General features: G+C 44.6%; 3 protein-coding genes across 3 annotated transcripts; 1 reads left to right on the top strand and 2 right to left on the bottom strand.

Annotated features, from left to right (window-relative positions):
• The first annotated feature begins 12,576 nt into the window (after positions 1-12,576).
• Positions 12,577-15,376, top strand: LOC124666589 (trinucleotide repeat-containing gene 6C protein-like). The gene is made up of 2 exons (XM_047203931.1): positions 12,577-12,654; positions 14,124-15,376. The coding sequence occupies exon 2, from the start codon at positions 14,219-14,221 to the stop codon at positions 15,083-15,085; it is 867 nt and encodes a 288-aa protein (XP_047059887.1). The 5' UTR covers positions 12,577-12,654; positions 14,124-14,218; the 3' UTR covers positions 15,086-15,376.
• A 420-nt stretch (positions 15,377-15,796) lies between these two features.
• LOC124666590 (DNA-(apurinic or apyrimidinic site) endonuclease, chloroplastic-like) lies at positions 15,797-20,244 on the bottom strand. Its single transcript, XM_047203932.1, has 8 exons — positions 20,198-20,244; positions 18,775-19,030; positions 18,519-18,626; positions 18,249-18,386; positions 18,111-18,158; positions 17,810-17,890; positions 16,757-16,910; positions 15,797-16,294 (listed from the first exon to the last, which is right to left on the bottom strand). The coding sequence occupies exons 2-8, from the start codon at positions 19,009-19,011 to the stop codon at positions 16,173-16,175; spliced, it is 888 nt and encodes a 295-aa protein (XP_047059888.1). The 5' UTR covers positions 19,012-19,030; positions 20,198-20,244; the 3' UTR covers positions 15,797-16,172.
• Positions 20,245-20,591: 347 nt separating this feature from the next.
• On the bottom strand, positions 20,592-26,168 carry LOC124661694 (DNA-(apurinic or apyrimidinic site) endonuclease, chloroplastic-like). Its single transcript, XM_047199571.1, has 13 exons — positions 26,104-26,168; positions 25,913-26,007; positions 25,339-25,495; positions 25,151-25,248; positions 24,987-25,066; positions 24,462-24,698; positions 24,120-24,370; positions 23,897-24,007; positions 23,048-23,185; positions 22,919-22,966; positions 22,117-22,197; positions 21,333-21,492; positions 20,592-21,097 (listed from the first exon to the last, which is right to left on the bottom strand). The coding sequence occupies exons 2-13, from the start codon at positions 25,954-25,956 to the stop codon at positions 20,976-20,978; spliced, it is 1,527 nt and encodes a 508-aa protein (XP_047055527.1). The 5' UTR covers positions 25,957-26,007; positions 26,104-26,168; the 3' UTR covers positions 20,592-20,975.
• Between the last annotated feature and the right edge of the window lie 595 nt (positions 26,169-26,763).

The following is a 26,763-nucleotide window of genomic DNA, read 5'->3' as shown; positions in this document are numbered from 1 at the left end:
CTGCCGATTCTTGAGTTTGCTTGCAAAGTGAGCAAAGCCTATAATTATTTAAACCCCTTCTCTTTAGATGATCTGCCTTCCAAATACTATTGTGAATGACCAACGAAACGAAGAACTTATTTTTGAAGAGGCCCATGTTAAGGCAATATGCTTGTTGTATTACCAGGGGGCCAAATGCCACAATATATAGTACATGTACATGTGCACATATGCAGAAAGCCCCCTAACATATGGGGAAACTACAATATACAGATATATACATCTAACACCCCCCTCAAACTCATGGTGGATCCACAACACTGAGTTTGGAGAGTAAGAAATCATGCTGCGCTCGAGTCTGTGTCTTCGTAAAGAAATCCACCAACTGCAAATTTGAAGGCGCATAATGAACCGCAACAACATCATCCTGTACCTGTGCACGCGTGTAAAAAGCATCAACACCGATATGCTTGGTCAGCTCATGCTTGACCGGATCACGTGCAATACTGATAGCACTTGTACTGTCGTACAAAAGTGGAGTGGGTGTCGTAACGGAGACCCCAAAATCTGCAAGCAACCACCGTAACCAAGTCACCTCAGCAATCAACAAAGCCATAGCCCGCAACTCAGCCTCAACACTCGAACGGGAAACTGCGACCTGTTTCTTCGTCTTCCAAGCAACAAGCGAACCACCAAGAAACACACAGGAAGCGTAAAGCGAACGACGATCCGTAGGATCACTCGCCCATGTAGCATCCGAATAGCAAGTGGAGCCGGAGAGAGCTGGAACGGGGAAAGAAAAGGCGACGAGTGATCGTGCCACGAAGATAACGAAGAACACGGAGGAGATGACTATAGTGAACAAGTGGTAGGAGATGAGACAAACCGACTCGTAATATGAACATGATAAGAAATATCGGGACGAGTGACAAGAAGATAAACAAGACTCCCAACAAGATGGCGGTATCGGGTGGGATCGGGAAGAGGATCACCATCGCAGGGACGAAGCTTAACATTAAGCTCCATAGGAGTATCGACCGTGCGCTCATCCCCAAGAGCAGCACGAGCAAGAAGATCCCGAATGTACTTTTCCCGAGAGATAAAAAAGCCATCGAAGTGGAGGAAACCTCAATGCCGAGAAAATAGCGAAGAGGACCAAGATCAGTCATAAGAAACTGATCACGAAGACGAGCCTTGACGAAGGCAATATACTCAGGATCATCACCAGTAATGATCGTATCATCAACATAGAGAAGAAGAAGAGTACGTCCACGAGGAGAAGTGTGAACAAAAAGTGCTGGATCATGAAGACTAGGAGAGAAACCAGCAGCAGTCACCACAGAGGCAAAACGCTCAAACCAGGCACGAGGGGCCTGTTTGAGACCATAGAGAGAACGTCAAAGACGACAAACCATCCCATCGGGAACAGAATACCCAGGAGGAGGCTGCATGTAAACCTCCTCACTCAACTCGCCATTAAGAAAAGCATTCTGAACATCAAGCCGAGAGACGGACCAGCGGCGAACGTAAGCAACAGCAAGAAGGGTACGCACAAGTAGTCATATGAGCCACAGGGGCAAAAGTCTCATCATAGTCACGGACGTGCTCCCGCTCGAAAGCCACGAGCCACAAGACGCGCTTTATAGCGCTCAAGAGATCCATCGTAGCGAGTCTTAATTTTATAGACCCACTTACACGTGATAGGACGAACACCGAAGGTGGAGAAACAAGATCCCAAGTGCCGGCGCGCTCAAGCGCAGCGATCTCCTCAGCCATGGCAAGCTGCCATTCGTGATGACGCTCGGCATCCCGATAAGAAGTCGGCTCGGAAACGACAGAGAGACCATACTGACTAGGAGAGTAACGAGCTGGAGCACGATGCTGACGGACAGGCCGTGAAGGGGGAAGGTCATCAGCAGAGGACAACTCATCAGAAGAAGCAGAAGAAGGGACAACATCAGAAGGATCCAAAGCCGGAGAACGAGGAGTACTAGGTGGACTAGACAGAGGAGAGGATGGCGCCGAAGGGGGCGCATCAGGACTAGAAGGGGGAGGAGACGGGAGAGCAGGGGGTGCATCCGGAAAAAGAAGAAAAGAGATATCATCCACCGGGTAAGTACCCGAGGTGGGACGAGGATAGAAGGGACGCGTCTCATCAAACGTGACATCACGAGAGATGCGCATCCGATGACCAACGGGGTCCCAACAGCGATAGCCCTTATGCTCATCACTGTATCCGAGAAAAACACACTCAACAGACTGAGCGGTCAGCTTGGTGCGATCGCGAGGAGGGAGAAGAACGTAGCAAACGCAACCAAATAAACGAAGTGCCGAGTAATCTGGAGAGCAACCAGAAAGACGCTCGAGAGGAATGCCACCTTGAAGGGCAACAGAAGGCTGAATGTTAATGAGGTAAGTCGACGTAGCGACAGCCTCACCCCAGAAATGCGGCGGAAGAGATGAAGCAATCATCATAGCACGGGTAGTCTCAAGAATATGACGATGCTTACGCTCGGCGACACCATTTTGAGCATGGGCGCTGGGACACGAGAACTGGGCAAGGGTGCCCTGCTCAGCAAGAACACCACACAGGTGCTGGGAGATATACTCTCCTGCAGAGTCAGCACGAAACACACGAATAGGCGTGGAATACTGAGTACGAACCATGGCCGCAAAGCGCCGATAAATAGAAAGCACCTCACCGCGAGAGTGCATAAGAAACAACCAGGTGTATCGCGAAAAATCATCAATAAACAAAATATAGTATCGATGACCCCCTTTCGAAGGAAAGGGAGCCGGACCCCAAACATCCGAATGAACTAAATCAAAAGGTCGCCGAGATACGTACGCACTAGTAGGATAGGGAAGCTGAATCTGTTTGCCTAGCCTACAACCCCGACACGAATGCAAAGACACATCTCCCGAGACAGACCCCGAAGACCACGACGAACTAATGACGATAAACGGGAGCCACGAGAGGTGACCCAGCCGATGATGCCACCGCTGAAAAGATCCAAGGATGTGAAGCAGCAACCGCAGGAGAACCGCGCATGAAGTGGCAGTAGAAGGAACGCGAAGCCGCTCTAACTCCCGCAGCCCCGGGGACTCAAGGCTGCGAGGGCCAGCTCCAACCAGGGCCTCGTGTACGGCGGTCCCGAACAAGCACAAGAATCGGCGTCAAGAATGACGCGACAACCGTAATCACGAAGCTGACTAGCGGAAAACAGGTTCATCTTAAGACTAGGAACATGAGAAACATCAGGAACAGAGAAAGAGGTAGTAGAAAGGGTGCCTCGACTGGAAACAGGGAGAGAGGTACCATCAGCCGTGATAACACGAACATGCGAAACAAGAGAGCGAAGAGCAGAAAGAATAGAAGACGCAGAGGTCATATGAAAAGAAGCTCCAGAATCCAGATACCACTGGGATGACGTACCTGACTATGTGGAAGGTGGTGGTCGCGCGGAGCCAGAAGAGCCAGGCACAGAACCAGCAGTACCCGTTGAGGAAGAGCCTGTACCAGCGAGCAGACCACGAAGACCACGGATAATGTCCTGATCAGATAGCGCAACAGCAGAAGATCCTGAAGAACCAGCCTGGCGACGAGTAAGATGCGGCGGGCGTAAGCTAGGATCCCTCTGCCAGCAAGTAGAGATAGTGTGGCTAGGCCTGCCACAGTAGGTGCAAGGAGGTGACATCGAACCACGAGGCTGCTGGGGCTGACGCTGACCCTGGAATGGAGGAGTAGGAAGTATCGGCCGTGCCGGAGGCCGCAACGAAGCCGGCGGCATAGGAGGTCCACGAGAAGACGACACAGGAGGGCCACGAGCAGCAAGAACAGATGGAACCTCAAGAAGACCAGCACCACGAAGACGAGTCTCCTCAGCACGAAGCTCAGCAAGTACCTCAGAGAGCGGAACACGACCACGGGCAAGCAGCTGGGCCCGGCGCGGCTCAAACTCCTTACGGAGCCGCGACAAGAACTCAAAAACGCGCTGAAACTCCGGATCCGCGCGCACGGTCGGACAGACAGGGACAGGTGGCACACACAGCCGTACGGAGAGAATCAAGCCGGCGCCAAATAGCAGCACTCGAGTGTAGGACTCATCAATAGTAGAATCACCCCGCTGAAGGGCATGCTCCGGCGGACTACGGATAGGTAGAGAGCATCCCCGCACGGCCGATAGCGCCGACGAAGAAAAGCCCACCGAGCAGCAGCGGTGGGAAGACCCATAAACTCAGCAGCATACCGAGGCGGAACACCGGAGGTGAGAACGAGCAACAAGCACGAGCATCCTCATCTATCCACCGAGTGTACTCGGTCGGATCCAGCTCGGTAAGTCGCAACGGCAGTAGAGTGGTCCCGGACCTTCCGGTCATAATCAGCCGGAGCAGAGTGTCATCAGCACTCTTGGCTACATCCTTATCCGCCCGAGTAGCATCGGGGGCAAGGGCAACAGTGGCGGTGCAACAGGCACCGTAGGAGCAACGGGCGCGGCGGACAGGAGACCTCGCCAGAAAGCACACCCCAAAGACGAAGACCGCGCATGTGAACGCGCATGAAGGCAGCGAAATCCGGGTAATTCGCGCCATCAAAGATCACCGGGCAGCGAGGGATCGCAACATAGCCCGAGGAAGACATAGCTATTTTTTTCGCTTTTTTTTTACCTCAGATTGAAATCAAGGAAACGGGCCGATCGAGAAGAGCAGGCGGCCCAAGCGGAAAGTAGACGGGCAGGCGGCCACGCGAGGCGTCGGGGCGGGCGGGCAGGCGGCCACGCGAGGCGTCGGGGCGGCCACTCGGGGAGCAGAATCGGCCGGGGATCTTGGGAAGAAACAACCAGAGCGGCAGCGGGGATCAGGCCACGGGGCACCGCACGAAATCTCCAGGCTGGGGTCCAGGCTCCCGCAGAAGTCAGAACCCAGCAGGATCCCGTCGCCCCGTCGGAAGCAGGGTAGATCGAGAAGAGCAGGGGGCGCGGGGCGGATCCTGGGCGGAGATGGCGCGGAGGGCCGAGCGGGAGGTCGGGAGATGGCGCGGAGCAGTGGTGGAATCGGGCAAGAGGGAGCAGGTCGGGCCGATTGGAGCAGATCGGGCCGATTGGAGCAGAGGACGAGCGACGGATTTGGAGCAGAGGACAGGCGACGGAAGACGAACAAGCAACCTCGGCCGGGGAGAAGACTTCATGAGATTAATTTTGCTCTGATACCATGTTAGGGCAATATGCTTGTTGTATTACCGGGGGCCAAAGGCCACAATATAGTACATGTACAGGTGCACATATGCAGAAAGCCCCCTAACATATGGGGAAACTACAATATACAGATATATACATCTAACAGCCCATACCTTCACACCATCTTGTTTATACACTATTTGTTAGTGTGGTTCCCAAGAATTGTGCATGAATAGGCCAGAACTGGTAACTTGAAGTTTGACTGTGCATCCATGCTCCTACTGTAGAGTGCTCGACTGCTTATGTGAGAGATGTGCTTGCATTTGAAGGTTAGACTAGGAAGGTATGCGCGGCGGCACGCCGCGGCCTTGGCTATTATATTGTTGGATAACCTATTGCAGAAGTATCGCAATATTCAGGAATTCAGGGTACGAAAGTACCGTAGAAGTGATGTTGTGGAAATATTGTTGATATAAAGTAGAAATGCTATTGTAGCGCCAAGGATCCGGTTTTTTCCCTCGCCCGTAGGCTCATCAAGATGCGGTGAAAAAATAGGGTAGTATGGAAAAAAAAATAGGTGATCGTGAGGCTACGATAAAAAGAAAATAGTGTGACACTACATTATGGTTGCGGTGCCCAAAGACAGCGGGGCACCGGTTGAAAGAGGCCGCGAATGGGGAGTAAGTTATTTTTATAGATAACGTAGAGAAATTTGTAGTTGTTTTTAGAGTTACTGTAGAAGAAGGTAGTTTCCCCTGCTAAAAAAAACGGTAGCCGGTTAAGTAGGTATATTTTTCCGTATGTACCACAGAGGAATACATGTCTAGGCAATAGACAATGGAGTAGCTATATTTTTTTAAAATCCCCTAATAAAATATAATACTATCTCTCCTAATAAAAGAGGCATCATATTGTCACAATAGCTCAGGCGATGAACGGTGGAGTAACTATATTTTTTCAAGAAGGTAGAAAAAAGTACTATTTTACCGCATAAAATAGCGGTGGGCCGTAAGGTATTTCTATTTTTGAAACTGCTACAGAAGAAGCGGTAATATTTCCCCGATGGAAAGAGGTGACATACGTTCATGTTCATTGGGCTCCGTAAGGTATTTTTATTTCCGAAGCTTCTACAGAAGAAAGCGGTAGTATTTCCCCGATGGAAAGAGGTGACATATGTTCAAGTTCGTTGGGCACTGTCGTTGGGTAAAAGATGGCAGTAGTATACGCGACGAAGGATGGAGTAACTAAATATTTTTCAAAGATACCGTTACATTGTTGAAATAATATATAACCGCTACTGTAGCTTCATGGTTTTGAATTATTATTTTTCCTGCACCGTGTAGTGATCGTGATGCGGTGGAAAAAGATGGTAATGCGGACAAAAATCTCTAGATGATCGCTGCTACAGAATAAAGCGGTAGTATTTCCCCCGATGGAAAGAGATGACGTACATTCATGTTCGTTGAGCACTGTCATTGGGTAAAAGATGGCAATAGTATACGCGACGGACCGTGGAGTAACTAAATATTTTTCAAATATACCGTTACATTGTTGAAATAATGTGTAACCGCTATTGTAGCTTCATGGTTTGGAATTATTATTTTTCCCGCGCCATGTAGGGTGATTGTGATGCGGTGGAAAAAGATGCTAGTGCGGACAAAAATCTCTAGATGATTGTAAGTAAATATATTTTTAAGGCGGCAGACGGTGAAGCAAATATATTTTTATAGATGTATTGTAAGTATAATATTTTCTCCGATAAAAGATGACAGTAGCACCGGCAATGTTCGTTGAGTAACTATATTTTTCGGAAGATGGCCTAGAAGAGGTATGTTTTGAGCATAAAAGAGTAGAGGGATGGTGCAAATTTTCTCAAAGATTGTCCGTGTAGCAATTTTCATATTGTACTGTTCATAATGTTCCAAAGATTGTTCATGTAGCAATTTTAATATGGCACTATTCATGTGCACTTGAACAGTAACCAAATGAATGAGAGAGCAGCAAAGTTGATCAGCTTTTATATATAGTACGTTGAGCACTGTCATTGGTAAAAGATGGCAATAGTATACGCGACGGACGGTGGAGTAATTAAATATTTTTCAAAGATACCGTTACATTGTTGAAATAATGTGTAACCGCTATTGTAGCTTCATGGTTTGGAATTATTATTTTTCCCGCACCATGTAGGGTGATTGTGATGCGGTGGAAAAAGATGCTAGTGCGGACAAAAATCTCTAGATGATTGTAAGTAAATATATTTTTAAGGCGGCAGACGGTGAAGCAAATATATTTTTGTAGATGTATTGTAAGTATAATATTTTCTCCACGATAAAAGATGACAGTAGCACCGGCGATGTTCGTGGAGTAACTATATTTTTCGGAAGATGGCCTAGAAGAGGTATGTTTTGAGCATAAAAGAGTAGAGGGATGGTGCAAATTTTCTCAAAGATTGTCCGTGTAGCAATTTTCATATTGCACTGTTCATAATGTTCCAAAGATTGTTCATGTAGCAATTTTAATATGGCACTATTCATGTGCACTTGAACAGTAACCATACGAATGAGAGAGCAGCAAAGTGGATCAGCTTTTATATATAGTGGACAAAAATCTCTAGATGATTGTAAGTAAATATATTTTTAAGGCGGCAGACGGTGAAGCAAATATATTTTTGTAGATGTATTGTAAGTATAATATTTTCTCCGATAAAAGATGACAGTAGCACCGACGATGTTCGTGGAGGAACTATATTTTTCGGAAGATGGCCTAGAAGAGGTATGTTTTGAGCATAAAAGAGTAGATGGATGGTGCAAATTTTCTCAAAGATTGTCCGTGTAGCAATTTTCATATTGTACTGTTCATAATGTTCCAAAGATTGTTCATGTAGCAATTTTAATATGGCACTATTCATGTGCACTTCAACAGTAACCAAATGAATGAGAGAGCAGCAAAGTGGATCAGCTTTTATATATAGTATAATTTTTGGATGGTTGGTTAATAATGATGTGCCATAATCTAAGCAACTTCATCTCTCGGATCAGTGACGACCTTTACCAGAGTCATGCTACTGTCTACTGGTTATCGTTCCTGTACTGACGACCTCCAATTGATGGATTGATTGTGTAACCCAACTAACAGGCAGTACTGTAGTACCGGTGTTGTAGGGCATCGAGAGGCCATTCGAGGCGTCGAATCCGTGGCAAACAACCAGACGAAACTTTGCTGGAACTGCAAGGGCTGGTTTCCTCTCTTTTAGACAACTACAGCGGCAAGTACTGATAAACTTTTTTATTTTTTAAACGAGACACGTTAGATAAACATTTTCGAAGTAACGCGAAGGATAAACTCCAGAACTGATCGACAGACTTTACTGAAAGGGATGCACGCCCCTATAGCAAGGATCTGGATCTTTGGCACTTTGTTGCTTTCCCATCAACGACCTGCTTTTGTAATGCTCGAAGTTGAAGCTCGAAAAAATGCATGTATATGTAGGCTCCCTCCACGATCTATTTGGTGTAAATGATTCAGCGCGCTGATACAATTTTGTGAGTAATCCTATTACTCCCTTTGTTCCGATTAAATCAACGCGAGTGGTGGCGAGGCGATCTAGTATGCATGTATGTATGTCGCGTCGATTGAACAGGTGTTGAAGTCTAAATGTATTACCTAATATCTTTCATTGGATTGTTCTTTTAATTGCATTGGCTAGAGCACTCGTTTCTACAACAGGAATAGAAGAAGTACATGTTACATAAACGTTTCCTTTTTTGAAATGAGAAACATTACATAAACATTTTCAGATGAGTGGAAGTGCAAAGTAGGACCGACTGCTTTCGTTGCAAGCAACGGAACCAAATGCAGCATCTCAAAATTCAGAACCACCATGTAACGCCTGTAGAGTACCTGCTTGACAAAACTGAGCCTCGCTGCCGCTACTGACCTCAGCCTGGTACTCTGAATTGAGTAGAGCGTCATCAGGTTTCAGACTTTGTTGGACGGCTGCGACTTTCTTAATTGACTAGATCGTCATCAACATGTCAAAAGTTCTTTTGAACATATCATATGTGTCACATGATGCGATTTATTTTCCTCGTACGGTTGTTGCTACAGTATTACCAGGAGACATGAGCTTTTTGTCCTCCCGGGCCGCTCGCACGAGGGCGGTTCCAGAGGCGACTCTCAACCCGTCAGCGCTAGATCGACATCTCAGCCGCTGCCGTCGCCTGCTCTTGGGCCGTTCGTGCGCGAGGGCTGTTGTCAGCGGTGGCGACCACTCCTACCTGTCAAGGCGGCGGGCCGGGATGGCGTGGCCCGTCGATTTCCCTTCAAGGGCGCAGGTGGAGTCACGACGGCGGGGTGCTCGCCGGCGTGCGGCAGCGAGGCGCGTAGGAGGTAGAGGCGGCGTGACGGGGGCGGCGCGGTCCTGACGGAGGCGCCTGCCTCCGATCCATCCTTGCGTGGGCCGATCTAGGGGCATCCTTTGGGCTCGATCTGGGCCTGGAGGGGTTGGCTTCCTCCTTCCGTTCGCTAGAAGCAGGCCGGCGGTGACGAGGCTGCCAGTCTGGCCGAATAAAGGTGGTTGTCCTAGGGTTTCAATTCGTGCGAAGATGATGATCTGCTGGTTGCGCGTCTTCAATGATCTAGCTGGACTGTCGTGTTCTAGAAGGCTCCGCCGACGAACTCCAAATGGACGACATGCCTGGAGATTGCTGGATCGGGTGGAATTCGGCCGTGTGCACGTGTGCACCCATGTTATTCTTTGGCCGTTTGGTTCCAGAGGAAGCGCTTCGAAGCTTCGAAGCTCTGCTGGCCTTTAATATCATGGAGCATGTTTCCGTTTCGTGGTGTTGGCGGAGAATGACATGGAAGTCGAGATCTGAGGACTAGCTATGATGGTTCGAGTCTAGGTGGTGATGAGGATTTGGCTTGGTGATCCGTGACTTGAAGCAGCGGTATGCAAGTGGGGGTGACTACACAAGAGAAGTTCAAAGTCTTACCTCTCAGGGTGAAAATCTAAGATTTTGTCTTGATTAGTTGTGTCTAGCAATGTCCTTCTTAAAGTCATTGTTTTGAGAGTGAGTATTTTCCTCAAGATGAAAATCTAAGATCTCTGATCGGACGATGATGGCGATTGTGCACTGTTTAATTCTTGGAGCCGTCGCTTTTAGAGAAGTTGAACTTCTGGTGCATCTTGGTGGTGTTAGTGTCGTTGTTTTAAGGAATAGACTACCGCAGCGGGATTTTTCTTTTTGTAATTCTTTTTTTCCAGTTGTGTGTGTCCATAATATCACTAGAGCAATGCGTTGGTGCAGAATCTGGATATAATTGATATCTACGCGATATTAATATATATATACTATTTGTCGAAAAGCCGGTATTATCACGAGGAGGTCAGTGAAATTGTGTTTTACTTGTGTGTGCGTACTCGGGAAGCTGGACCCAACCAACCTTCATTAGCGGCCACCATTTTCAATTGATAACCCATACCACCAATGGTACGTGTACGTTGTCCGGCTTTGACCGGCCTGACGTGAAAAACACAGGTCGGCTGGTCCACCTCCGAAAATTAGACACAGAGCACTACCCAGGGCTTGATTCTATGTCCCCTCAAAATTCTAGCTCGGTGGAGTCCATATTATTGGTTGGATGGCTACAAAAATAATTGTACTTTCTCTCCTCGTCTGTTCATCAAAACGGATAGTCTCTCGCTTCAAGAGACGTTTGCCTCAACATTAAGGAGCATGAAGTAACTTCGTTAATTTTAATGTTTCAAAACTCTAATCTTCGTTACACAATGTAGTGCGTGCGCTCTTCTTCCGTCTCGGTTTTAGAGGCACGCACGTTGTTCAAAAAATTAGTTTGGCTATTATTTTAGTCAATTAAATATGAAATATATGTTAAAAAATTATATTATTCGAAGCATTTTAAATACGAATCTAATGGTATAGATTTTTATACATATAATTTATATTTTATTAATGAAATTAATGGTTAAACTTTATCTTAAACTACGTGCGTGTCTGTTAGACCGAAACGGAGGGAGTAGCTTGCATGTTTGTATGAGTAAAGTTGCACTCATGTTTCTAATAATATCTAGTCGGAAATAGGCTCCATAGTATTGTATGCGCAAATGTTGCTCTTCATCAAACAAGAGATAGGGATACCATTGAAAATATTGTAATAGTACGGTGATCAATTAAACAATGCAAGTAAAGTGGTGGAAATTAGAAGGCGCCAACCACGGTAAGTTAAAACGGCTGAGATTTCAAACAAAAAGCATGTTAATTTTCCTACCTCTTTTGGCTTACTTAACCTCCCAGACTATTTATATCTTGAAGACTTTATCATGTAGCTAGTTTCTATAATGCAGAGCCATGTCTAATATGTAAACCGTAAACAAGTGGTTATGCACAAATAGTAAATATCCATATTTTATAACAATAATGGCACATATCACTTATTTAAGCTCGACATGTCTGCTATTCCACATGTCTGCTATGGCTACCATTTAAGCTCGACGGGATGAAAGGTTGGTTCATGCATGCACAATATTACTCTCTCCGGTCCATAATATAAAATTATGGATCGAAGAGAGTACAGCCATTTCGAATAGAGGTGTCCATTTTTAAATTGTTCATCGTAACTAGCATCAGAACATTATCCTCTAACATTCGTATGATTTTTCTTTACTCCGAACGAGCGATCTTCCGTGAAAATATTGGCACAACCAAAAATCCATGCAAGAATGAAATATACTATTACCTCCCTTCATAAAGGAAGGTTGAAGATTTGTTTAAATTCAGATACATGGAAAGTGCCTAGATACATCTAAATCTAGATAAATTTACAACATGATATAGTAGTAGTACTATTTTCTTTGCGAGCATAGTAGTACTATCTGTAAATAGTAAGTAGTAGTAATAAATAGTAAGTAGTAGTAATAAAGTATTTTAGTTGTGATCCTGTGGATAACAAAGCATAGGGCAGCACTGGCCCGCGGAAAGAGATACCGCGGGAACACGGTAGCAGTTGGGCGCGCCCGTGGCACACACTCCGTCTCTGTCTAGTACTCGTACTATCTCTGATGACACGCCTCCCAACCGGCACACCAATTTCCCCTATTTTAATTCCCGAACCCTCCGGCTGCGTGCGAAACCAACGACCGCCCGCGCCTCTCCATCGCCTTCCCCTCTGTTTCGCCCCTGTATCTGCTCGCCACCGCCCTACCAGCCATCTCCATCGAGCGCCTCCGGTCCTCGCTGCCGGGATTCCGGGCCCGCTCGAGGACCACACCAGAGCCGCCACGCCCCGCCCCGCCGCGCGCGTGTCCCGCGGGCGATACCTAGGGCCCGAGGGCGGAAAGCTCCGGCCTTGGCCAGCGCGGGGCACCCCAGGTTCTCGGCGGCCGTTCGTCCGTCCATGGCGGAGAGGCGGCCCGGCGACAGGGCGGCGGCAGGCGAGCCCGGCAGGCACTGGAGGCCGCCGCGCGCGCAGACCCACGGTGCGTCTCCTGATCCGTCCTAGTCCTGTTCGCGGTCCTGTCGGCGCTTGCCCTTTTTATTTTTATCTTTGATGAGTGGTTGCGTCGCTTTCCCCTTTCCCGTGTTAGAAGAAACGCACGCGCACGGAGTAAATGTGTCCTGGTTATTCCTGGCAACGTCGAGACGCGGTACTCACTAGTATATCGTTTTGGGTAAATAAAAGTTGGGTCGTCAGGCAGTAACATCGTGCAAGTAGTATGCAGTATCTTCTTTTGTGCCAACCAAGTACTCTGTACTGCATACGTTCTTCTCTTGGAGGGTGTGCCGATTCTACTGCGAAAGTGACGTTCCTGGGTACACTAGTTTATTTTAGCTTGCTCTAATGGATATAAATATAATAATGCTAGGAAAATTTGCTTGAATTGATGAAAATATGAAATTGTTTTGAGAAACCACAAGGGTGTTAATGTTTATGCTTATTATAACCTCTGAACTCACGCATATTTCTTGTGCATATTTAGAAACGGTATATTCAAATCTCTGGCAGGAGTAGTAATTTTGGTCTGGGATGGATGTGAAGCTGTCGAGGTTATTCTACATTAATCGTTACATGTTCAACGGAGGAGCTCTGGTCTTCAATGCCAAATGTTAAGAATGCTTTTTTTAGCTCGCTAGGAAGGATTATTGGTGTAGTTGTTGTGTGCAGTTTTACGAGAATGCTGATATGATATCATTTAAGTATTTTGCTAAGAAGGGAAGTTATGTTTCAGTAATAACAGTAAATGACACCTCAATATACATACGGAGTATTAAGCCTTGTAAATAGACAGAGGTCAGCCCCACATCTTCACTTTCGCGTGCTCTGCTAGTGTTTAAGTAGGATTTGAATAGGATGTTCTGCGACTAGCAAGCTACTTTTGTTTCTGATGAGCTATTTGATACCCTATTCCAATCATGTTTTTGGAAGTTAAATGTCCTGTGAGATATCAAAATTTTCTCAAGATATGAACATTAGACTGTGTTAGAACCTGCATGGATGCTGAAAATTTTATGGAACTAAGCTGAACCTGTACTGTGAAGAATTGCCTGTGACAGGCAGTGCTTTCCTGCTTCCCGTCGTTAGTACTAACTAGTTTGTTACATGATCTTGTTAATTGGCTTCCCATTCTGCATGGGTTCGTATTATTCTATTGATATTGAAGCAAAAGTACCATGGTTATTTCAGTTTATGTGCATAAACTTCTGCTGGTATTTTCATGAGCTGCTAAGTGATCTTGTTGATTGGCTTCCCAATCTGCATGGGTTCGTATTGTTCTATTGGTATCCTATTTTCTGCTGTATTTCGTTGTGATTTTCTCTGGTCAGTTGTTCGTGTGTGTCACTATTGTGTTGCTGTCACCACTGTAACAACAAGTAAAAGTTCTATTCTCTGTACATAAACGATTAGTTCTGTGTACTCATTAAGAATGGTTTGTGTTTTGACTTTCAGGTGGTGGAAATGTCTCTGTTCCACTGTGGGAGAGGAAATTTTGCACTGATGCTTGTTTTATCCCCTGGGGGAAGCTGTGCGAGACGAAGAAATTGATGTCGATGTATGCAAATATTGTTGACTGGGATGATTCAGCTGCGTTTGAAGCCTTCAAAGATGCAAAGGACCGTTTCTATGCTGTATATCATGGTCAACCATGTAACATCCCTCTTCCCGACCCAAACATGTATATTGATGTGGTCAACCCAGATGAGTATCTTGATCCTGAACTGATTGCTGATCTGGAGAGGTCACGACGCTCTGTTCCCAGAAGGGACAACACTGCGCCAGATGGCTGGGACTCCTTCATCTTCTCTGACAAGCCAGTTCCGGCCACAGGATGGGGTGATGGGGAAACAACCAACACAATTGGTCAGCAATGCTCTGTGAACTGGGATAATTATGTGGAACAGCCCGTTGAAGCCAATTGCAATCAGAGCTCAGCGAACTGGGATAATTATGCTAGTCTGCCTGCTGAAACATTTGTTCAGCAAAGCTCTTGGGACATGTATGCGGAACAGCAAGGTCAGACAAGCAGCTGGGGGGCTCCAGTCATGCCTGGCACATCCCATTGGGACATGAACGGTGACTCCCAGCAGGCATGGAACCATGACTATGGTTGGGGATCTGCAGCCGTTCAGACTGATTCATGGGGCAACCAAAGAGATAGCCAATGTGTGCCTGACAGCCAAGCTCAAGGCGGCTCATATGGACACTGGAAAAGGCGGAACAATGAGTCGGGCAGAAGGAACAGCAGGAACAGAGAAAGAGGTGGCCCCATTGGCTCAAAGGCCATGAAATCAAAGTACCAAGCGGACGAGCATGGCGGCGCAAACAACAGCTGGAGGCCCTGCCGTGTAAGAGATAGCATGCACTACTCTTATGGGCAGCCTGGCTACGGCAACCAGTCGCTAGCAATGTAAGAATGACGAAGACGCTTGCGTGTTGGCTGCATTGGAGGTGCCATTTTGGACATCTTCAGCTGTTAGAATAGAGCTATCCAAGGACATGTAGGTTATGTGACGTTCCTGTAGATGGTAATGACTTTTGTCACGCAATTTGCGCCTTGTGTAAATATGTTTTGAGCTCATTTGTTCTGTTTAGTGGCTCTATTGCAGCGTCGATGTTGTTCTGAATAGCTGAGTAACAGAGAGATCTTGTGTTAAGATTGATTAATGCCAGCAAGTCACAATTCAGGTTTCTATGTTTATCTATATTCTGAATCAGGAAATCAGCCTGAGAGACAGCGTAACATGTCAAATTATTCAAACTTTCAGACCGGTGAAATATTGTCGATGCTTGCTGCCCGAGCTCGCAACGAACAGACAAAAAAAATTGACGCAAAAGCCAAAAGAAAGGTTGCAGCGTCGATGTTGTTCTGAATGGCTGAGTAATGTGTTAAGATTGCTTAATGACAGCAAGTCGAGAGATCTTGTGTTAAGATTGCTTAATGCCAGCAAGTCGTAATTCTGGTTTCTATGTTTATCTATGTTCTGAATCAGGAAATCAGCCTGGGAGACTGGCGTAACATATCAAATTATTCAAAGTTTCAGACCGGTGAAATAGTGTTGGTGCTTGCTGTCCGAGCTTGAAACCAGCAGGTTAATGAACAGCCGAGGGCATGTCAAGCCATCTTGCAACGAACTGACAAATTTTTTTGACCCAAAAGCCAAAAGAAAGGTTGCAGCGTTGACAATTACATTGTTCTGAATGGCTGAGTAACATAGAGATCTTGTGTTACGAAAGAACAAGCACATAAGAAGTACTCAACCAATATGGATAACAGATACGCAAGGTCCCTGAAGAAAACAGATTACTCTAGATTGACTGAAAACTATCACTGCCTCAGCTCTGAACGTTTCAGCCTGACAAAGCGTTTCCCCAGTCTCATCGGTGCCTAGAACAACAGATAAGATGACAATGCAAACTATCACTACCACAGCTCTGAACGTTTCAACCTGACGAAGCACTTCCCCAGCAACTGAGAGTCTTGTCGGTGCCTTGACCTGCCTAGACCTTCAGCACAAGGCCAATTGGACTGTGGTCGCTGTCTGTTACATCCGGAAGAATGTACGAATCATGTACCCTGTCAATGATGGATCCTGACGCCAGAAAGTAATCCAATCGCCAACCTGTTACATGAACAACAAGATATTAGAGGGAGTTAAGCTTTCGTTTCGACAGGAATATGAAAAAGGAACAATGCTTTAGTTTTTGAAAAAAAAAGGGCTTCTTTTGTTTGGAAAAAATATGGTTGTAACTCATAAATTTGATTTAAAAAGATCTTTCAATATAGCACCTTGATGTTATTACCATTTGTTTATTATTCTAGGTAGACATGGCTGCAATTATGTAAGTATAAACCAATGGTAGTATAAGCTTCATGCTGTAACTGTTGTATTTCAATGTACAGAGAATGTCTCTCACTCAAAGGTTGATTGAATGAATAGCTAATTTCATTTCACAGATGCTAAGATTTCCCAGACATGGATGCAGTGTTACCTTTTTGGCACCAGGGTAATAGAAATCAGAAAACAAATGCAACACTACAACATTAATATAATTATTAATGATCAACCAATGTAGTGATGTACCTTTGTTGTTACGCCGCTGGTTTTCGCCCCAGAAGGTGTAGCCCACAGCGTTGGGATGCTGCTTTCTGAAGGTATCAACAAAGCCTCTCATAGTAAAGTTTATCTCAAATGACTGCCTCTCTTCTTCCGTGAAACCTGCATCGTCAGTTTTCATCTGGAAAAAATTGCCGTGTAAGAAATTGTGCACACACATTGACGGACTATTGAAATAGAAAAGGAAATCCAGAACTGATATGATATGATACTTTTGAAACCTAAACTGTTCCATTTTCAGAAGATATATATGTAATGCAAACAGCAGCTCTTAACATTTGTTGAATCTAGAAGTATTGAAATTCATATCAAATAGCTGATAACAGACTCGATACTGAACTCCAAATAAAACACAAGTTATGTTTAAGATTATATTATGATGTCAGATTCTGGCAGTAGCTTTGGTAGTGAACTTTAACTGAACCATGAATTAAACAAACAAGATGATATCCCTACAAAATTTAGCAATGGATAGGTCATGGACTTCTTTTAGAGCACACATGTTCTGATCCCTAAAGCATGGCAACGGCAATTATCAGTGCTGCTCCTATACCATGTTCACAAAATCCATAAGTACGCACCAATACCTGGAATGTTTTCTACTTTATGTATACGTTCATGTCTGTTGTGAAATGAGGAATCATAGATGTTCAAACAGAGGTATATGTTTCATATCACAGAAAAAAAGACAAGAGCCAGGAATATTTTTCATAGCGTGGCAGTTCTGCAACTGCATTTCATATCTACAGCTCTCCCACAGAAATCAATAAAACATGGTAGAGCAGGCAAATAAGGAACCTTCTATTCCCAGTTCCAATACAGCATCAAACAATCAACACATACCTCTAGGGAGTTGAAACTTGAAAATATCCTGGGTTTATAATAAGTTATAATGTGTGAACTAGCATACAAGTGGTTTGTAGATGTGTAACCATGACAAGGGCAATGCAAATGATACAGCGTACAATATTAAGGATAGAGCTTTTGAGCAATAATTTCCTCAAATGAAAGAGAACTTACTGGAGGATTATGGATGTCCATCTCCTGACAAGCACAGTTGAGGTCACCAGCAACAATTACTGGTTTAAAACTTTCCAGTTTCTACAGACCAAAAGGTTAACGTTAGTCTCCATTGCAAAGCTGCCTTCGAATGATCGCAGTAGGGAAATGTGATTAGATATTGTGCTAAACAGAAGAAAAGAACTAAATAATATCCCTCACGTGCACTCAGAGCAATCAATAATATAAAGTGAATATGCAAAACATGGTCTATGGATCTCAAAAAGAAATTAAGACTGCAAAGCTAGCTAAGTGAACGTACTTCTACAAATTCGCTGAAACATGGATCCCAATCATCAACCCTGTAGAGCTGAAGATAAAGATCAAAAAAAAATTAGACGGAAGCAATGACAGTAAAACAAAAGGCAGCAGTTATAATGAAAAGGAACACCATTCTTACCAGCCTCTTTAAACCACGGCCAGAATTTGGGACATAAGCATTGACCAAGTAGAAATTATCAAACTCCAAAGTGATTACCCTGCCCTCCTGATCATGTTCTGCTGTGCCAATTCCGTACTGGACAGACATTGGTTTTACCTATGAAGTGCAATGGAACCACAAGGGAAAACCATGTTATGAACGACTTTGAACCAACCGATGTGCTATGCCAAAGCATCTAAAGAAAAAATTATGCAGTGCGAAGCGAGTCTTGAGCATTAACCAGCATACCCTTGAAATCACTCCAGTCCCTGAATAGTCAAGCCTTGCGACACTGCATGACCAATAGCTGTAGTCATACCCTGCAATCAGATTCTTGAAATCTTTCACATCGCCCTCCTGGAAAAAGAACGAAAACACCGACACCGCAATGAAAGACCAGTATATCAGGTGATGATGCGCATACTGAAGCAGGCCCCGACCTATTGAAAAGCTGATAGGAAGTACTGTAAGCTAACGGTGTACTGGTGGGAACAACAAAACTTGCCTTCAGATGTGTCTCTTGGAGGCACAGTACATCAAAATTCTCCCTCTGAGCCAGGGCAGAAAACTGTCCTGACCTCACAACATTCCTCACCCCATTGACATTATAGGACAGAATCTTCATATGCTTGGTGTCGTCGCCCAGTGGCTGAGGCCTCATGGTCCTTGGGTTGTATGCGACCCATCCTGGTTGCTTCTTACTGTGTGCAAGCTTAGTCCAAGGCTCCTGCCTGCTCGCCATCTTAGCCTGGTTCCAAAAACTGTGTAGGCAGCCGTCAGTACAAAACAAGACTACTGACATATACAAAGAACTAAAGAAGACATGTCTTTCTTCTCTAAATTGCCATATATCAAGCTAAAACTAAAAGAAGTTCGGTTTGCAACTGTATGATTCTTCCAGAACACGAGCAGAAAAGTAGGCATGCATGAATGCAGGTGCCATTTGATCATGGAAGTAGATTTTTCATCAGAATCAGGCTAACACGAGCAGAAAAGTAGGCATGCAGGAATGCAGGTGACATTTGATCATGGAAGTAGATTTTTCATCAGAATCAGGCTAACACGAGCAGAAAAGTAGTCATGCAGGAATGCAGGTGACATTTGATCATGGAAGTAGAATTTTCATCAGAATCAGGTTAATCTCATGTACAAGCACATAATTCCTGAAAGAAGATCTTCTGCCTTACAAGAATCTGACGCAAATGTACCATCAGAAAATAAACAAACTAATCCCGGTAATTAAATAATAATAGAACTAATCAGAAAGGCTATTTCAGATCTAGAATACACCAAACGTTACCAGCTGTTTTTCAGTTCCAAAAAATAAGAACGCTGCACGATCGAAACTACGCCTTCTAGAGAGGGGGAGTTGCCTCCTTGGGCTAGGAGTTTCGTCAGCAAACTGTTCCCCAAATCCACAGATCTAAAATTCCCAGGATTTACCCACACCCCTCTGCACACGCAGAAAACCACTTCCACTTCAAAGCAAAAGCAATTAAGACACGGGATACAAGTCCAGCGCCATGGGTGGTTACGGATAAGCAAATCCAGCGCCATGGGTGGTTACGAACAAGCAAATCCAGCGCCACGCCTTGTCTGCTCAAGAAATCCCGCTGAGGAACACCTAAAATAAACGCGAATAATTCACGAGCACGCGCGCGCTGCCCCGGCTCGCGCAGAGGCAATCCCGAATTCCCGATCCAACATTTAACCGATTCCACGGCCCGCAACCGTATGCGCCCGCGCTCCTACCCAAGGCAAATCGACGAAGAGTACTACAAGCGGCCACGGTTTTTTTCCCCGCGCCATGGTTTCTCTATACAGCTGGTACGGGAGAATCCGCCGAGAAAATACCCAGAAAAAACCAAACTAAATCCCGAAGACGCGCTCGCCAGCGGGCGGAGAGGGAGGGGGAGAGAAGTGCGTACGATCGGAGGGAGGAGGCGCGAGGAGCCGCCGTCCTGGCGTGGGAGCGAGGTCGGCAGATGGCGCCGCCGGGGGTGTGGAGGAAGCCGGTGACGGTGAGAGAGGAGAGGAGACGATCGGTGGGTTTAACTCGTTTCCCCTTTGCCACGCTAAACCCGCTTATATCACGTGGTGCGAGTCGAGTCGGTAACTCGCCTTGCCGGCTAAGACATCGGCGACGGAGGACGGGCTGATCTCCCTCGTGAGTGCTGACGTGGCTGCAAGATCGGCCGTTCGTTTGAAGAGCGTACGCAGCGATGTCAGAACACACGCATAAACTCGTGCGATTTTAGATTTAAATTTTGATCGGGTACATGTATTTAAATCTTGAATTCCCTTGAGAGCATGCACGAGTAATTTGACAATGCCACCACTTTTCATATCTTCCGGCTGTAATCTGACCATAATTCAGATGGCACGGTCATTTCAAACCCATAGGCACTCTACGCTCTACAGGTGAAGCCTTGACGAAAGATCAGCAACAACAAAACACATCAGACCAACGGAGGAATAATTTCATGCGTACTCTCAAAGATCAGTCTACAACCGAACCATAATACTACAACTCTAGATCTAGATTGGTAGTACAATGGCCAATCAACAGCACCATTACAGACTTCCAGTAGCACCTATTGTTTCACCGCTGGAAAATCCATCTGCGCAAACCGGAACGAGCAGCATTTGCAGACCAGCCCCAGAAGAAGATTTGCGTCTTCCATACGGGCTGGGGTGCGGCCTCGCCTAGAGCTTCAGTATGAGGCCAAGTGGGCTGTGGTCGCTGGCAGAAACGTCCGGGAGGATGTACGAGTCATGGACTCGTTCTGCGATGGACTCCGACACGAGAAAGTAATCCAGGCGCCAACCTGCGAATCCGTCAACAGACAGATGCAAACATAGTGAAATAATGAGATTACCTTTCTCTTGCATAGCAAAATGATATGCTCATTGGGATGATCAAAAACTGTGCACAATGTGTTGGCTGAACAAATGGATGGGTGGAATTCATAGATGATTGCTAAGAGATCATGCTCATCGGTAAATACAAAAAAAAATCATGGGGAATGGGATAGTGAGTGGCTCAATTCATTCAGTTCATACCTCTATTAGTCTTCCGGCAGTTATGCCTGTAGCCCCAGTAGCTATATCCAACAACATCAGGATGCTGTTTCCGAAACGTATCGACGAACCCTTTGGACAAGAAGTTAGTCTCGAATGATTTCCTTTCTTCTTTTGTGAAGCCAGCACTTCTACTATTTCCCTGGACATGAAGGCGAAAAAGTACAAGGTAAGAAAACAAACACATAATATTTCGGGAGGTTAAAGTGGAAATGATATCAGTACCACAATCTGCCCAGGCCAGCCATCATACTGATCCCATGAGCTAGACATGGTGACGGGCCACTCAAAACTATGTCTAGTGACAAAATGATGCAAGAAATTTATTTTCCACAAATTTGGACAAGGAGGATTTCTCAGTAACTGTGCTTTTTCACAAGGATCTTGATAATTTATATGCATACATAAGAAGCATATTTTTGGATACTAAAATAGCAAACACAACCTGGGATATATAGAATGCAGCACGTAGCAATTTTTGCATAATATATATCGCCTTTTAAACAATATATCGAGTGCTTACACAGTTTCCAAGTTAACAATCGTTTTGGAGAACTAAGCACTTATATACTAGTGTGTTGGTGTGGCTAACTTAACGTCTTAACCTCTAAGATATTGGGTTACAAAATCATTTTACTAACATAATAAGAAAAGGTTTAAAATGCAGTGGAATAGCACATACACCAATATACTTACACACAAAATATTTTTTTTCTGAATCACAGATATTCATGTATGTAGGTGATTCAATCTAACGATTACTTACAGCAGGATCATGTATATCAATCTCCTGGTGCGCACAGTTAAGATCACCAGTCAGTATGACAGGTTTCGATTTTTCCAATTCCTGCATAATCGTAAGAAATTCATCAGGCTCATGCAATTGGACAACTGGAAATACAATAATAAATGAAGGAGGGGCTGCAACATGCTTGAATTGTATTTCTGTCTAACAAACTAGTTTCGCACATGATGCCAATTACACTGGAAAAAACTAGGGAGTGTGGGCTTATCAGTTTTTAACTAGTAAAGCATCATCCACATAACAAATGAAAAACCAAACAGAATGGAAGATATTCCAATGTGCTAGCTTGAGTAAGATAAAATAAGGAAACAACAATAGCCAACAGTGGAGATATGTCGCATAATGCACCGTGAAAAGATGCCCAGTGTGCTGTGTTAAACAATTTCAAAACTCACAGCTCTAATTAAGTTTAGGGCATTAACATCCAATTGTGTCATGTACCTCCAAAGCTCTAAGGAACGTTTTTTATTCTTAGCTTTTTCTAAGATTGGCATGTGTGAAGATATCAGGAGAACACAGCACCCTAAATGTAACCACAGATAAATAGATGCTACAACACAACTGCTTGTACTAGAGGAAGAACGTTTCCAACGAACAGAAGGAATACGGAATAGGGATGGGCAATCAATACAGTGACAAACAACTATATGAAACGATGGCAAAGGCATAACTTCATTTTTCCAGAAAAAACGCGAGAAGCATATAAAATCATAAGAATGGTATTTCGATATATTAATCAAGAGTAAAAGAAAAGCAGTCATACTTTCATGTAGTTACCAAGGCATGGATCCCACTCTGTGACCCTGTAAGTCTACACAGCAACATAGTCATGGATTAGATTGTTATCTCAAACGACATATAACCACAATGAAAAAAATTAGCAATGAATTACCAGTCTTTTTAGACCATCACCAGAATTCGGTACATAAGCGGTTAGCAAGTAAAAATCATCAAATTCCACTGTCACAACCCTCCCTTCTGTATCATGGTCTGCTACACCAAGCCCATACTTGATAGAAAGTGGTTTCACCTATAGAAAGTGTGGGATATATGAATAGAAACGGAACTGTATTTGAGAATAAATGTTCCTAATTTGTTAATTTGACCACAGATCAAATGGATCAGGATAAAAAATTGGAAGCCAGCATAACAATATAATGGATCTCCTTGTCTTCTATCCATAAAAGATACATAAAGCACAGCAGGATGATTAATCAGGTGACATGTCTTAGTATCATGGAAGGATAATGGCGAAGCAAACTAACAGCTAGAAAATATCACAATGAAGAAAAGATAGAAGATGCTTCAGGCAAGAAAGAAGAAGCTCATGATAACTATGGCGGGTCGGATAGGCCAGTCCAAAACTGGAACTGCATGAATACTCTCTTTTTTCCCCATCATCTATCTTAGGATAATCTTCTTTTCTTTGTATTTTGGCCAAGTTTTTCTACCATTTTCTATCCAAGTTTCAGGTAATCTGGAGTTAGAGGTTCCAAAATAAAACACCAGTATCAATTGAGCTGGAACAACTGGTATAACTGGGTAATTCCTAGGTAAGGGGGCAGTTGGGCACTTTGTTCCTTCATTCCATTTCCATTCAGTTTTCATTGCAATTGTTTTAACTTCACAATACAATAGAAGAAGGAAATGAGAATCCATACGTGTTTTATTTGCATATGAGTGAACTATGGAGAACTAACAATAGTGGTCATAGTAGGGTGAAAGAATGACAAGTCCATACCCGTGAAATTATGGCAGTCCCCGAATAGCCAAGTTTCGATACACTGCATGTCCAGAAACTATTGGTATAGCCTTCAAGTAGACTTTCCTTGATGACTTCAACATCTTTCTCCTGCAAGAGTAAAATTATTGGTTGATAAACAATTCCAGTGAATGAATTACAACAAACATTTCGGAGAGGACAAAAGGCAGATGCCAGCTTTGCGAGATAACAAACATCTTGCCTGCATTTTCGTCTCTTGCAGGCATAGTATATCAAAATCCTCCCTCTGTGCTAACTCATGAACAGAGAAGCCCCTAGATTTCATCAAAGCTCTCAGTCCATTGACATTCCATGATAGAATCTTTACGGCCCTTGTATCCTTGCCAAGGGGTGGAGGCCTCATGACCTTCGGATTGTAGGGAATCCACTCAGGTCGTGGCTTCTTGTGCACAAGTAGAGTCCAAGGCTCTGCATCATCCACAGTACCGTGAACTGTGATAGACAATCCCACAGTTAGCGAAGAGAGAAGTAATTTTCTAGCCCAAGAATGATCAATTAAAGACAACTGAAACAATGACCGTACCAACAACTGTTTCCTTCTGGATTGATGTCTTATTTAGCTTGACAGTAGTCACAGAATTCTCCTTCGGAATGGTGCCCTTAGTTGATTTCTGCTTTGTTCTACTTCTCTTGCTAGGAGTTTCAGAAGTAACTTCAGAAGTTTCTAAATTTTGTTCAACTACTACTGAAGCAGCACCTTTTCTTTTTGAAGGTACTTCTGACGGGCCAACTTTCTCAACTGTTGATGCTCCATCTTTATCTGTAGAAAACAATTCAGCATCCAGCCAAAATGCACATTGCACATTCTATAGATGTAGACGCTAAAATGTACCAACTTGCTATTTTCTGGCTACCTAGTACCTACAGTACAATTCCTGGGGAAAAACTGAAAATTATCTTATATTAATAGGGATAGAGTCACAATTTGGATCAAGAGGTTGTTGAGGTACATGTATTGGCTCATCATTTTAATTTTAGAAAGTTTATGCGAAGAAAGCATGGATTTAGGCCAATGGTACTACTAGAAAAATCTGCAAGTAAGCCATACCAGTTACTTCCTGGCCCAGAGAATCCATCAGAGCTGATACTAAGTCTTTCTTGTTACCTTTCCCAGAAACTCCCATCCTCCTTCAAATTCATCGCACACAATAATTAAATGGAGAAATGAATTCTCGGTAACACAAAATAAGGGCAGGCTAGAAAAGTGTGAACCTTGTGAGTTCCCTGAGCTCTTTCACTGTCATGGATTGGAGCATACTAGGATCACCTCTGATTCGCTCTATCTCCAACGAGCTTTCAGTGACATCTTCCTACAGTTCAGACCAAAAAAGAAATGAAACCACACGTCCATGGGGACGGGTAAACGGACAATGACAGCACAATGGGCATACAAGACTAACCTTCTCTATGATTGTCTGGTCATCTTTCTTGATCTCAACGTTCTTAGAGGCAGCTCGGCGTGAATACGTAGCCCGAATCCCCTCACTCATCACGTTCAGCTTTGTAAGCACTAACTTTCTGCAACTGAAGTTTGCACTTGGAAGCCCACGGCTACACCTGTAAAAACAAATGTCACCACATACTGCTGAAACATCCTAGGTGATTCTTGTACAAACGGGCCCAGATGCATGCCGAATTTCGTCAATGCGCAGAAAATTAGAGAAATATTATGGCCAACATTGTTTTTGCCGGTTCGTACTAATTGCAGATGGGTTCAGTGGAAGTTGTTCACAAGAAACACCAAAATGCTCAGCCCCGTGAATGGCAAACTTAATAAGCTACAGCACACTGCGTAACACAACTGGAGAGAACCGAATAGTTTTATTTCGATCCGTCGCCAAAGCCAAACTCTTAATGGGAATACACCCCTTCTATTATCCCCCCAAATCGAAATCGGCGGCTCAATCATGCGGGGAAGAGCCCGAATCGATAGAAGGAAACTGAAATGCATATAAGGGGGTTCGGTAACCGTACTTGTAGAGACGGAGGAGCGAGGCGCCGCGCAGGAGCTGCTGCATCCGCGAGTGGGTGCGTGGTGGCGGCGGGACGCTGCGCAGACGGAACCCTCACTTCATAAATATCAAAACTAGGGTTTATGGAATCAACAGACCAAGAGAAATCACACTCGACTCGAGAAAATGGGCGTGCGGAAGGGCAGAGCATACCTGAGACGTCGCCTCTGAGATGAACGGAGCCGCCGCAGTACCCGTGCTGTTCACGACGGGACGAGGGCACAAAGCTCCGATGTGTTCGGCGGCCGCAAATGACGGCAGAAGCCGATCCATTCGACGGGGTAAAATGGGAAAAGGAGGTAAAAAGAACTTAAAAAGAAAATAGTACTCTACTAGGAATATTTCTGACAAAAGGTTAATTTTGTCAATGCTCATAATAATGAATTTGAGTTTCTAGAAGTTGAATATGTTCCCCTTGGTAGATTCTCTTAAGCCTTTATATACTAGGCTAAGTCTCAGAGTCCACCTCGAGGAGTAACTACATCGTATAATTCGGTCACCCGATATGGGCATAACTTTTCTATTCTAATATGTATTGGGTTTCGATTCCATGTCGGTTTCTTCATGGGCATTCACCTATTTCTTCCTGAACTTTGCACGGGGATGGTAATACTAGGGGTGGAAACGGATCATATCCGGATCGGATAGTGCCTTTCCCATATCCGTTTCCATATTTTCAAAACGAATACGGATGCGGATACGGATGTTGTCTAATACGAATTCGAAGCGGATGTTACTCGAATACGAATACGGATCGGTATTTTCTCAATACGGAGCGGATACGAATATAAGCAAATAATAGGTATGTCTTAT

This window comes from Lolium rigidum, chromosome 6 (assembly GCF_022539505.1).
Source record: "Lolium rigidum isolate FL_2022 chromosome 6, APGP_CSIRO_Lrig_0.1, whole genome shotgun sequence".
Classification (NCBI taxonomy): domain Eukaryota; kingdom Viridiplantae; phylum Streptophyta; class Magnoliopsida; order Poales; family Poaceae; genus Lolium; species Lolium rigidum.
This window is presented reverse-complemented; position numbering and strand designations above follow the sequence as displayed.

Excerpts from the sequence above, each read along its gene's own strand:
- LOC124666589 (XM_047203931.1), top strand. The coding sequence starts at position 14,219 with ATGTCGATGTATGCAAATATTGTTGACTGGGATGATTCAGCTGCGTTT.
- LOC124666590 (XM_047203932.1), bottom strand. The coding sequence starts at position 19,011 with ATGGCGAGCAGGCAGGAGCCTTGGACTAAGCTTGCACACAGTAAGAAG. Across the intron at positions 18,387-18,518 it reads GGACTGGAGTGATTTCAAGG|GTAAAACCAATGTCTGTCCA; the intron begins GTATGCTGGTTA and ends TGCACTTCATAG. Across the intron at positions 16,911-17,809 it reads TGGACATCCATAATCCTCCA|ATGAAAACTGACGATGCAGG; the intron begins GTAAGTTCTCTT and ends AATTTTTTCCAG.
- LOC124661694 (XM_047199571.1), bottom strand. The coding sequence starts at position 25,956 with ATGCAGCAGCTCCTGCGCGGCGCCTCGCTCCTCCGTCTCTACAA. Across the intron at positions 25,249-25,338 it reads ACCAGACAATCATAGAGAAG|GAAGATGTCACTGAAAGCTC; the intron begins GTTAGTCTTGTA and ends TCTGAACTGTAG. Across the intron at positions 24,371-24,461 it reads CCAGAAGGAAACAGTTGTTG|TTCACGGTACTGTGGATGAT; the intron begins GTACGGTCATTG and ends TGTCTATCACAG.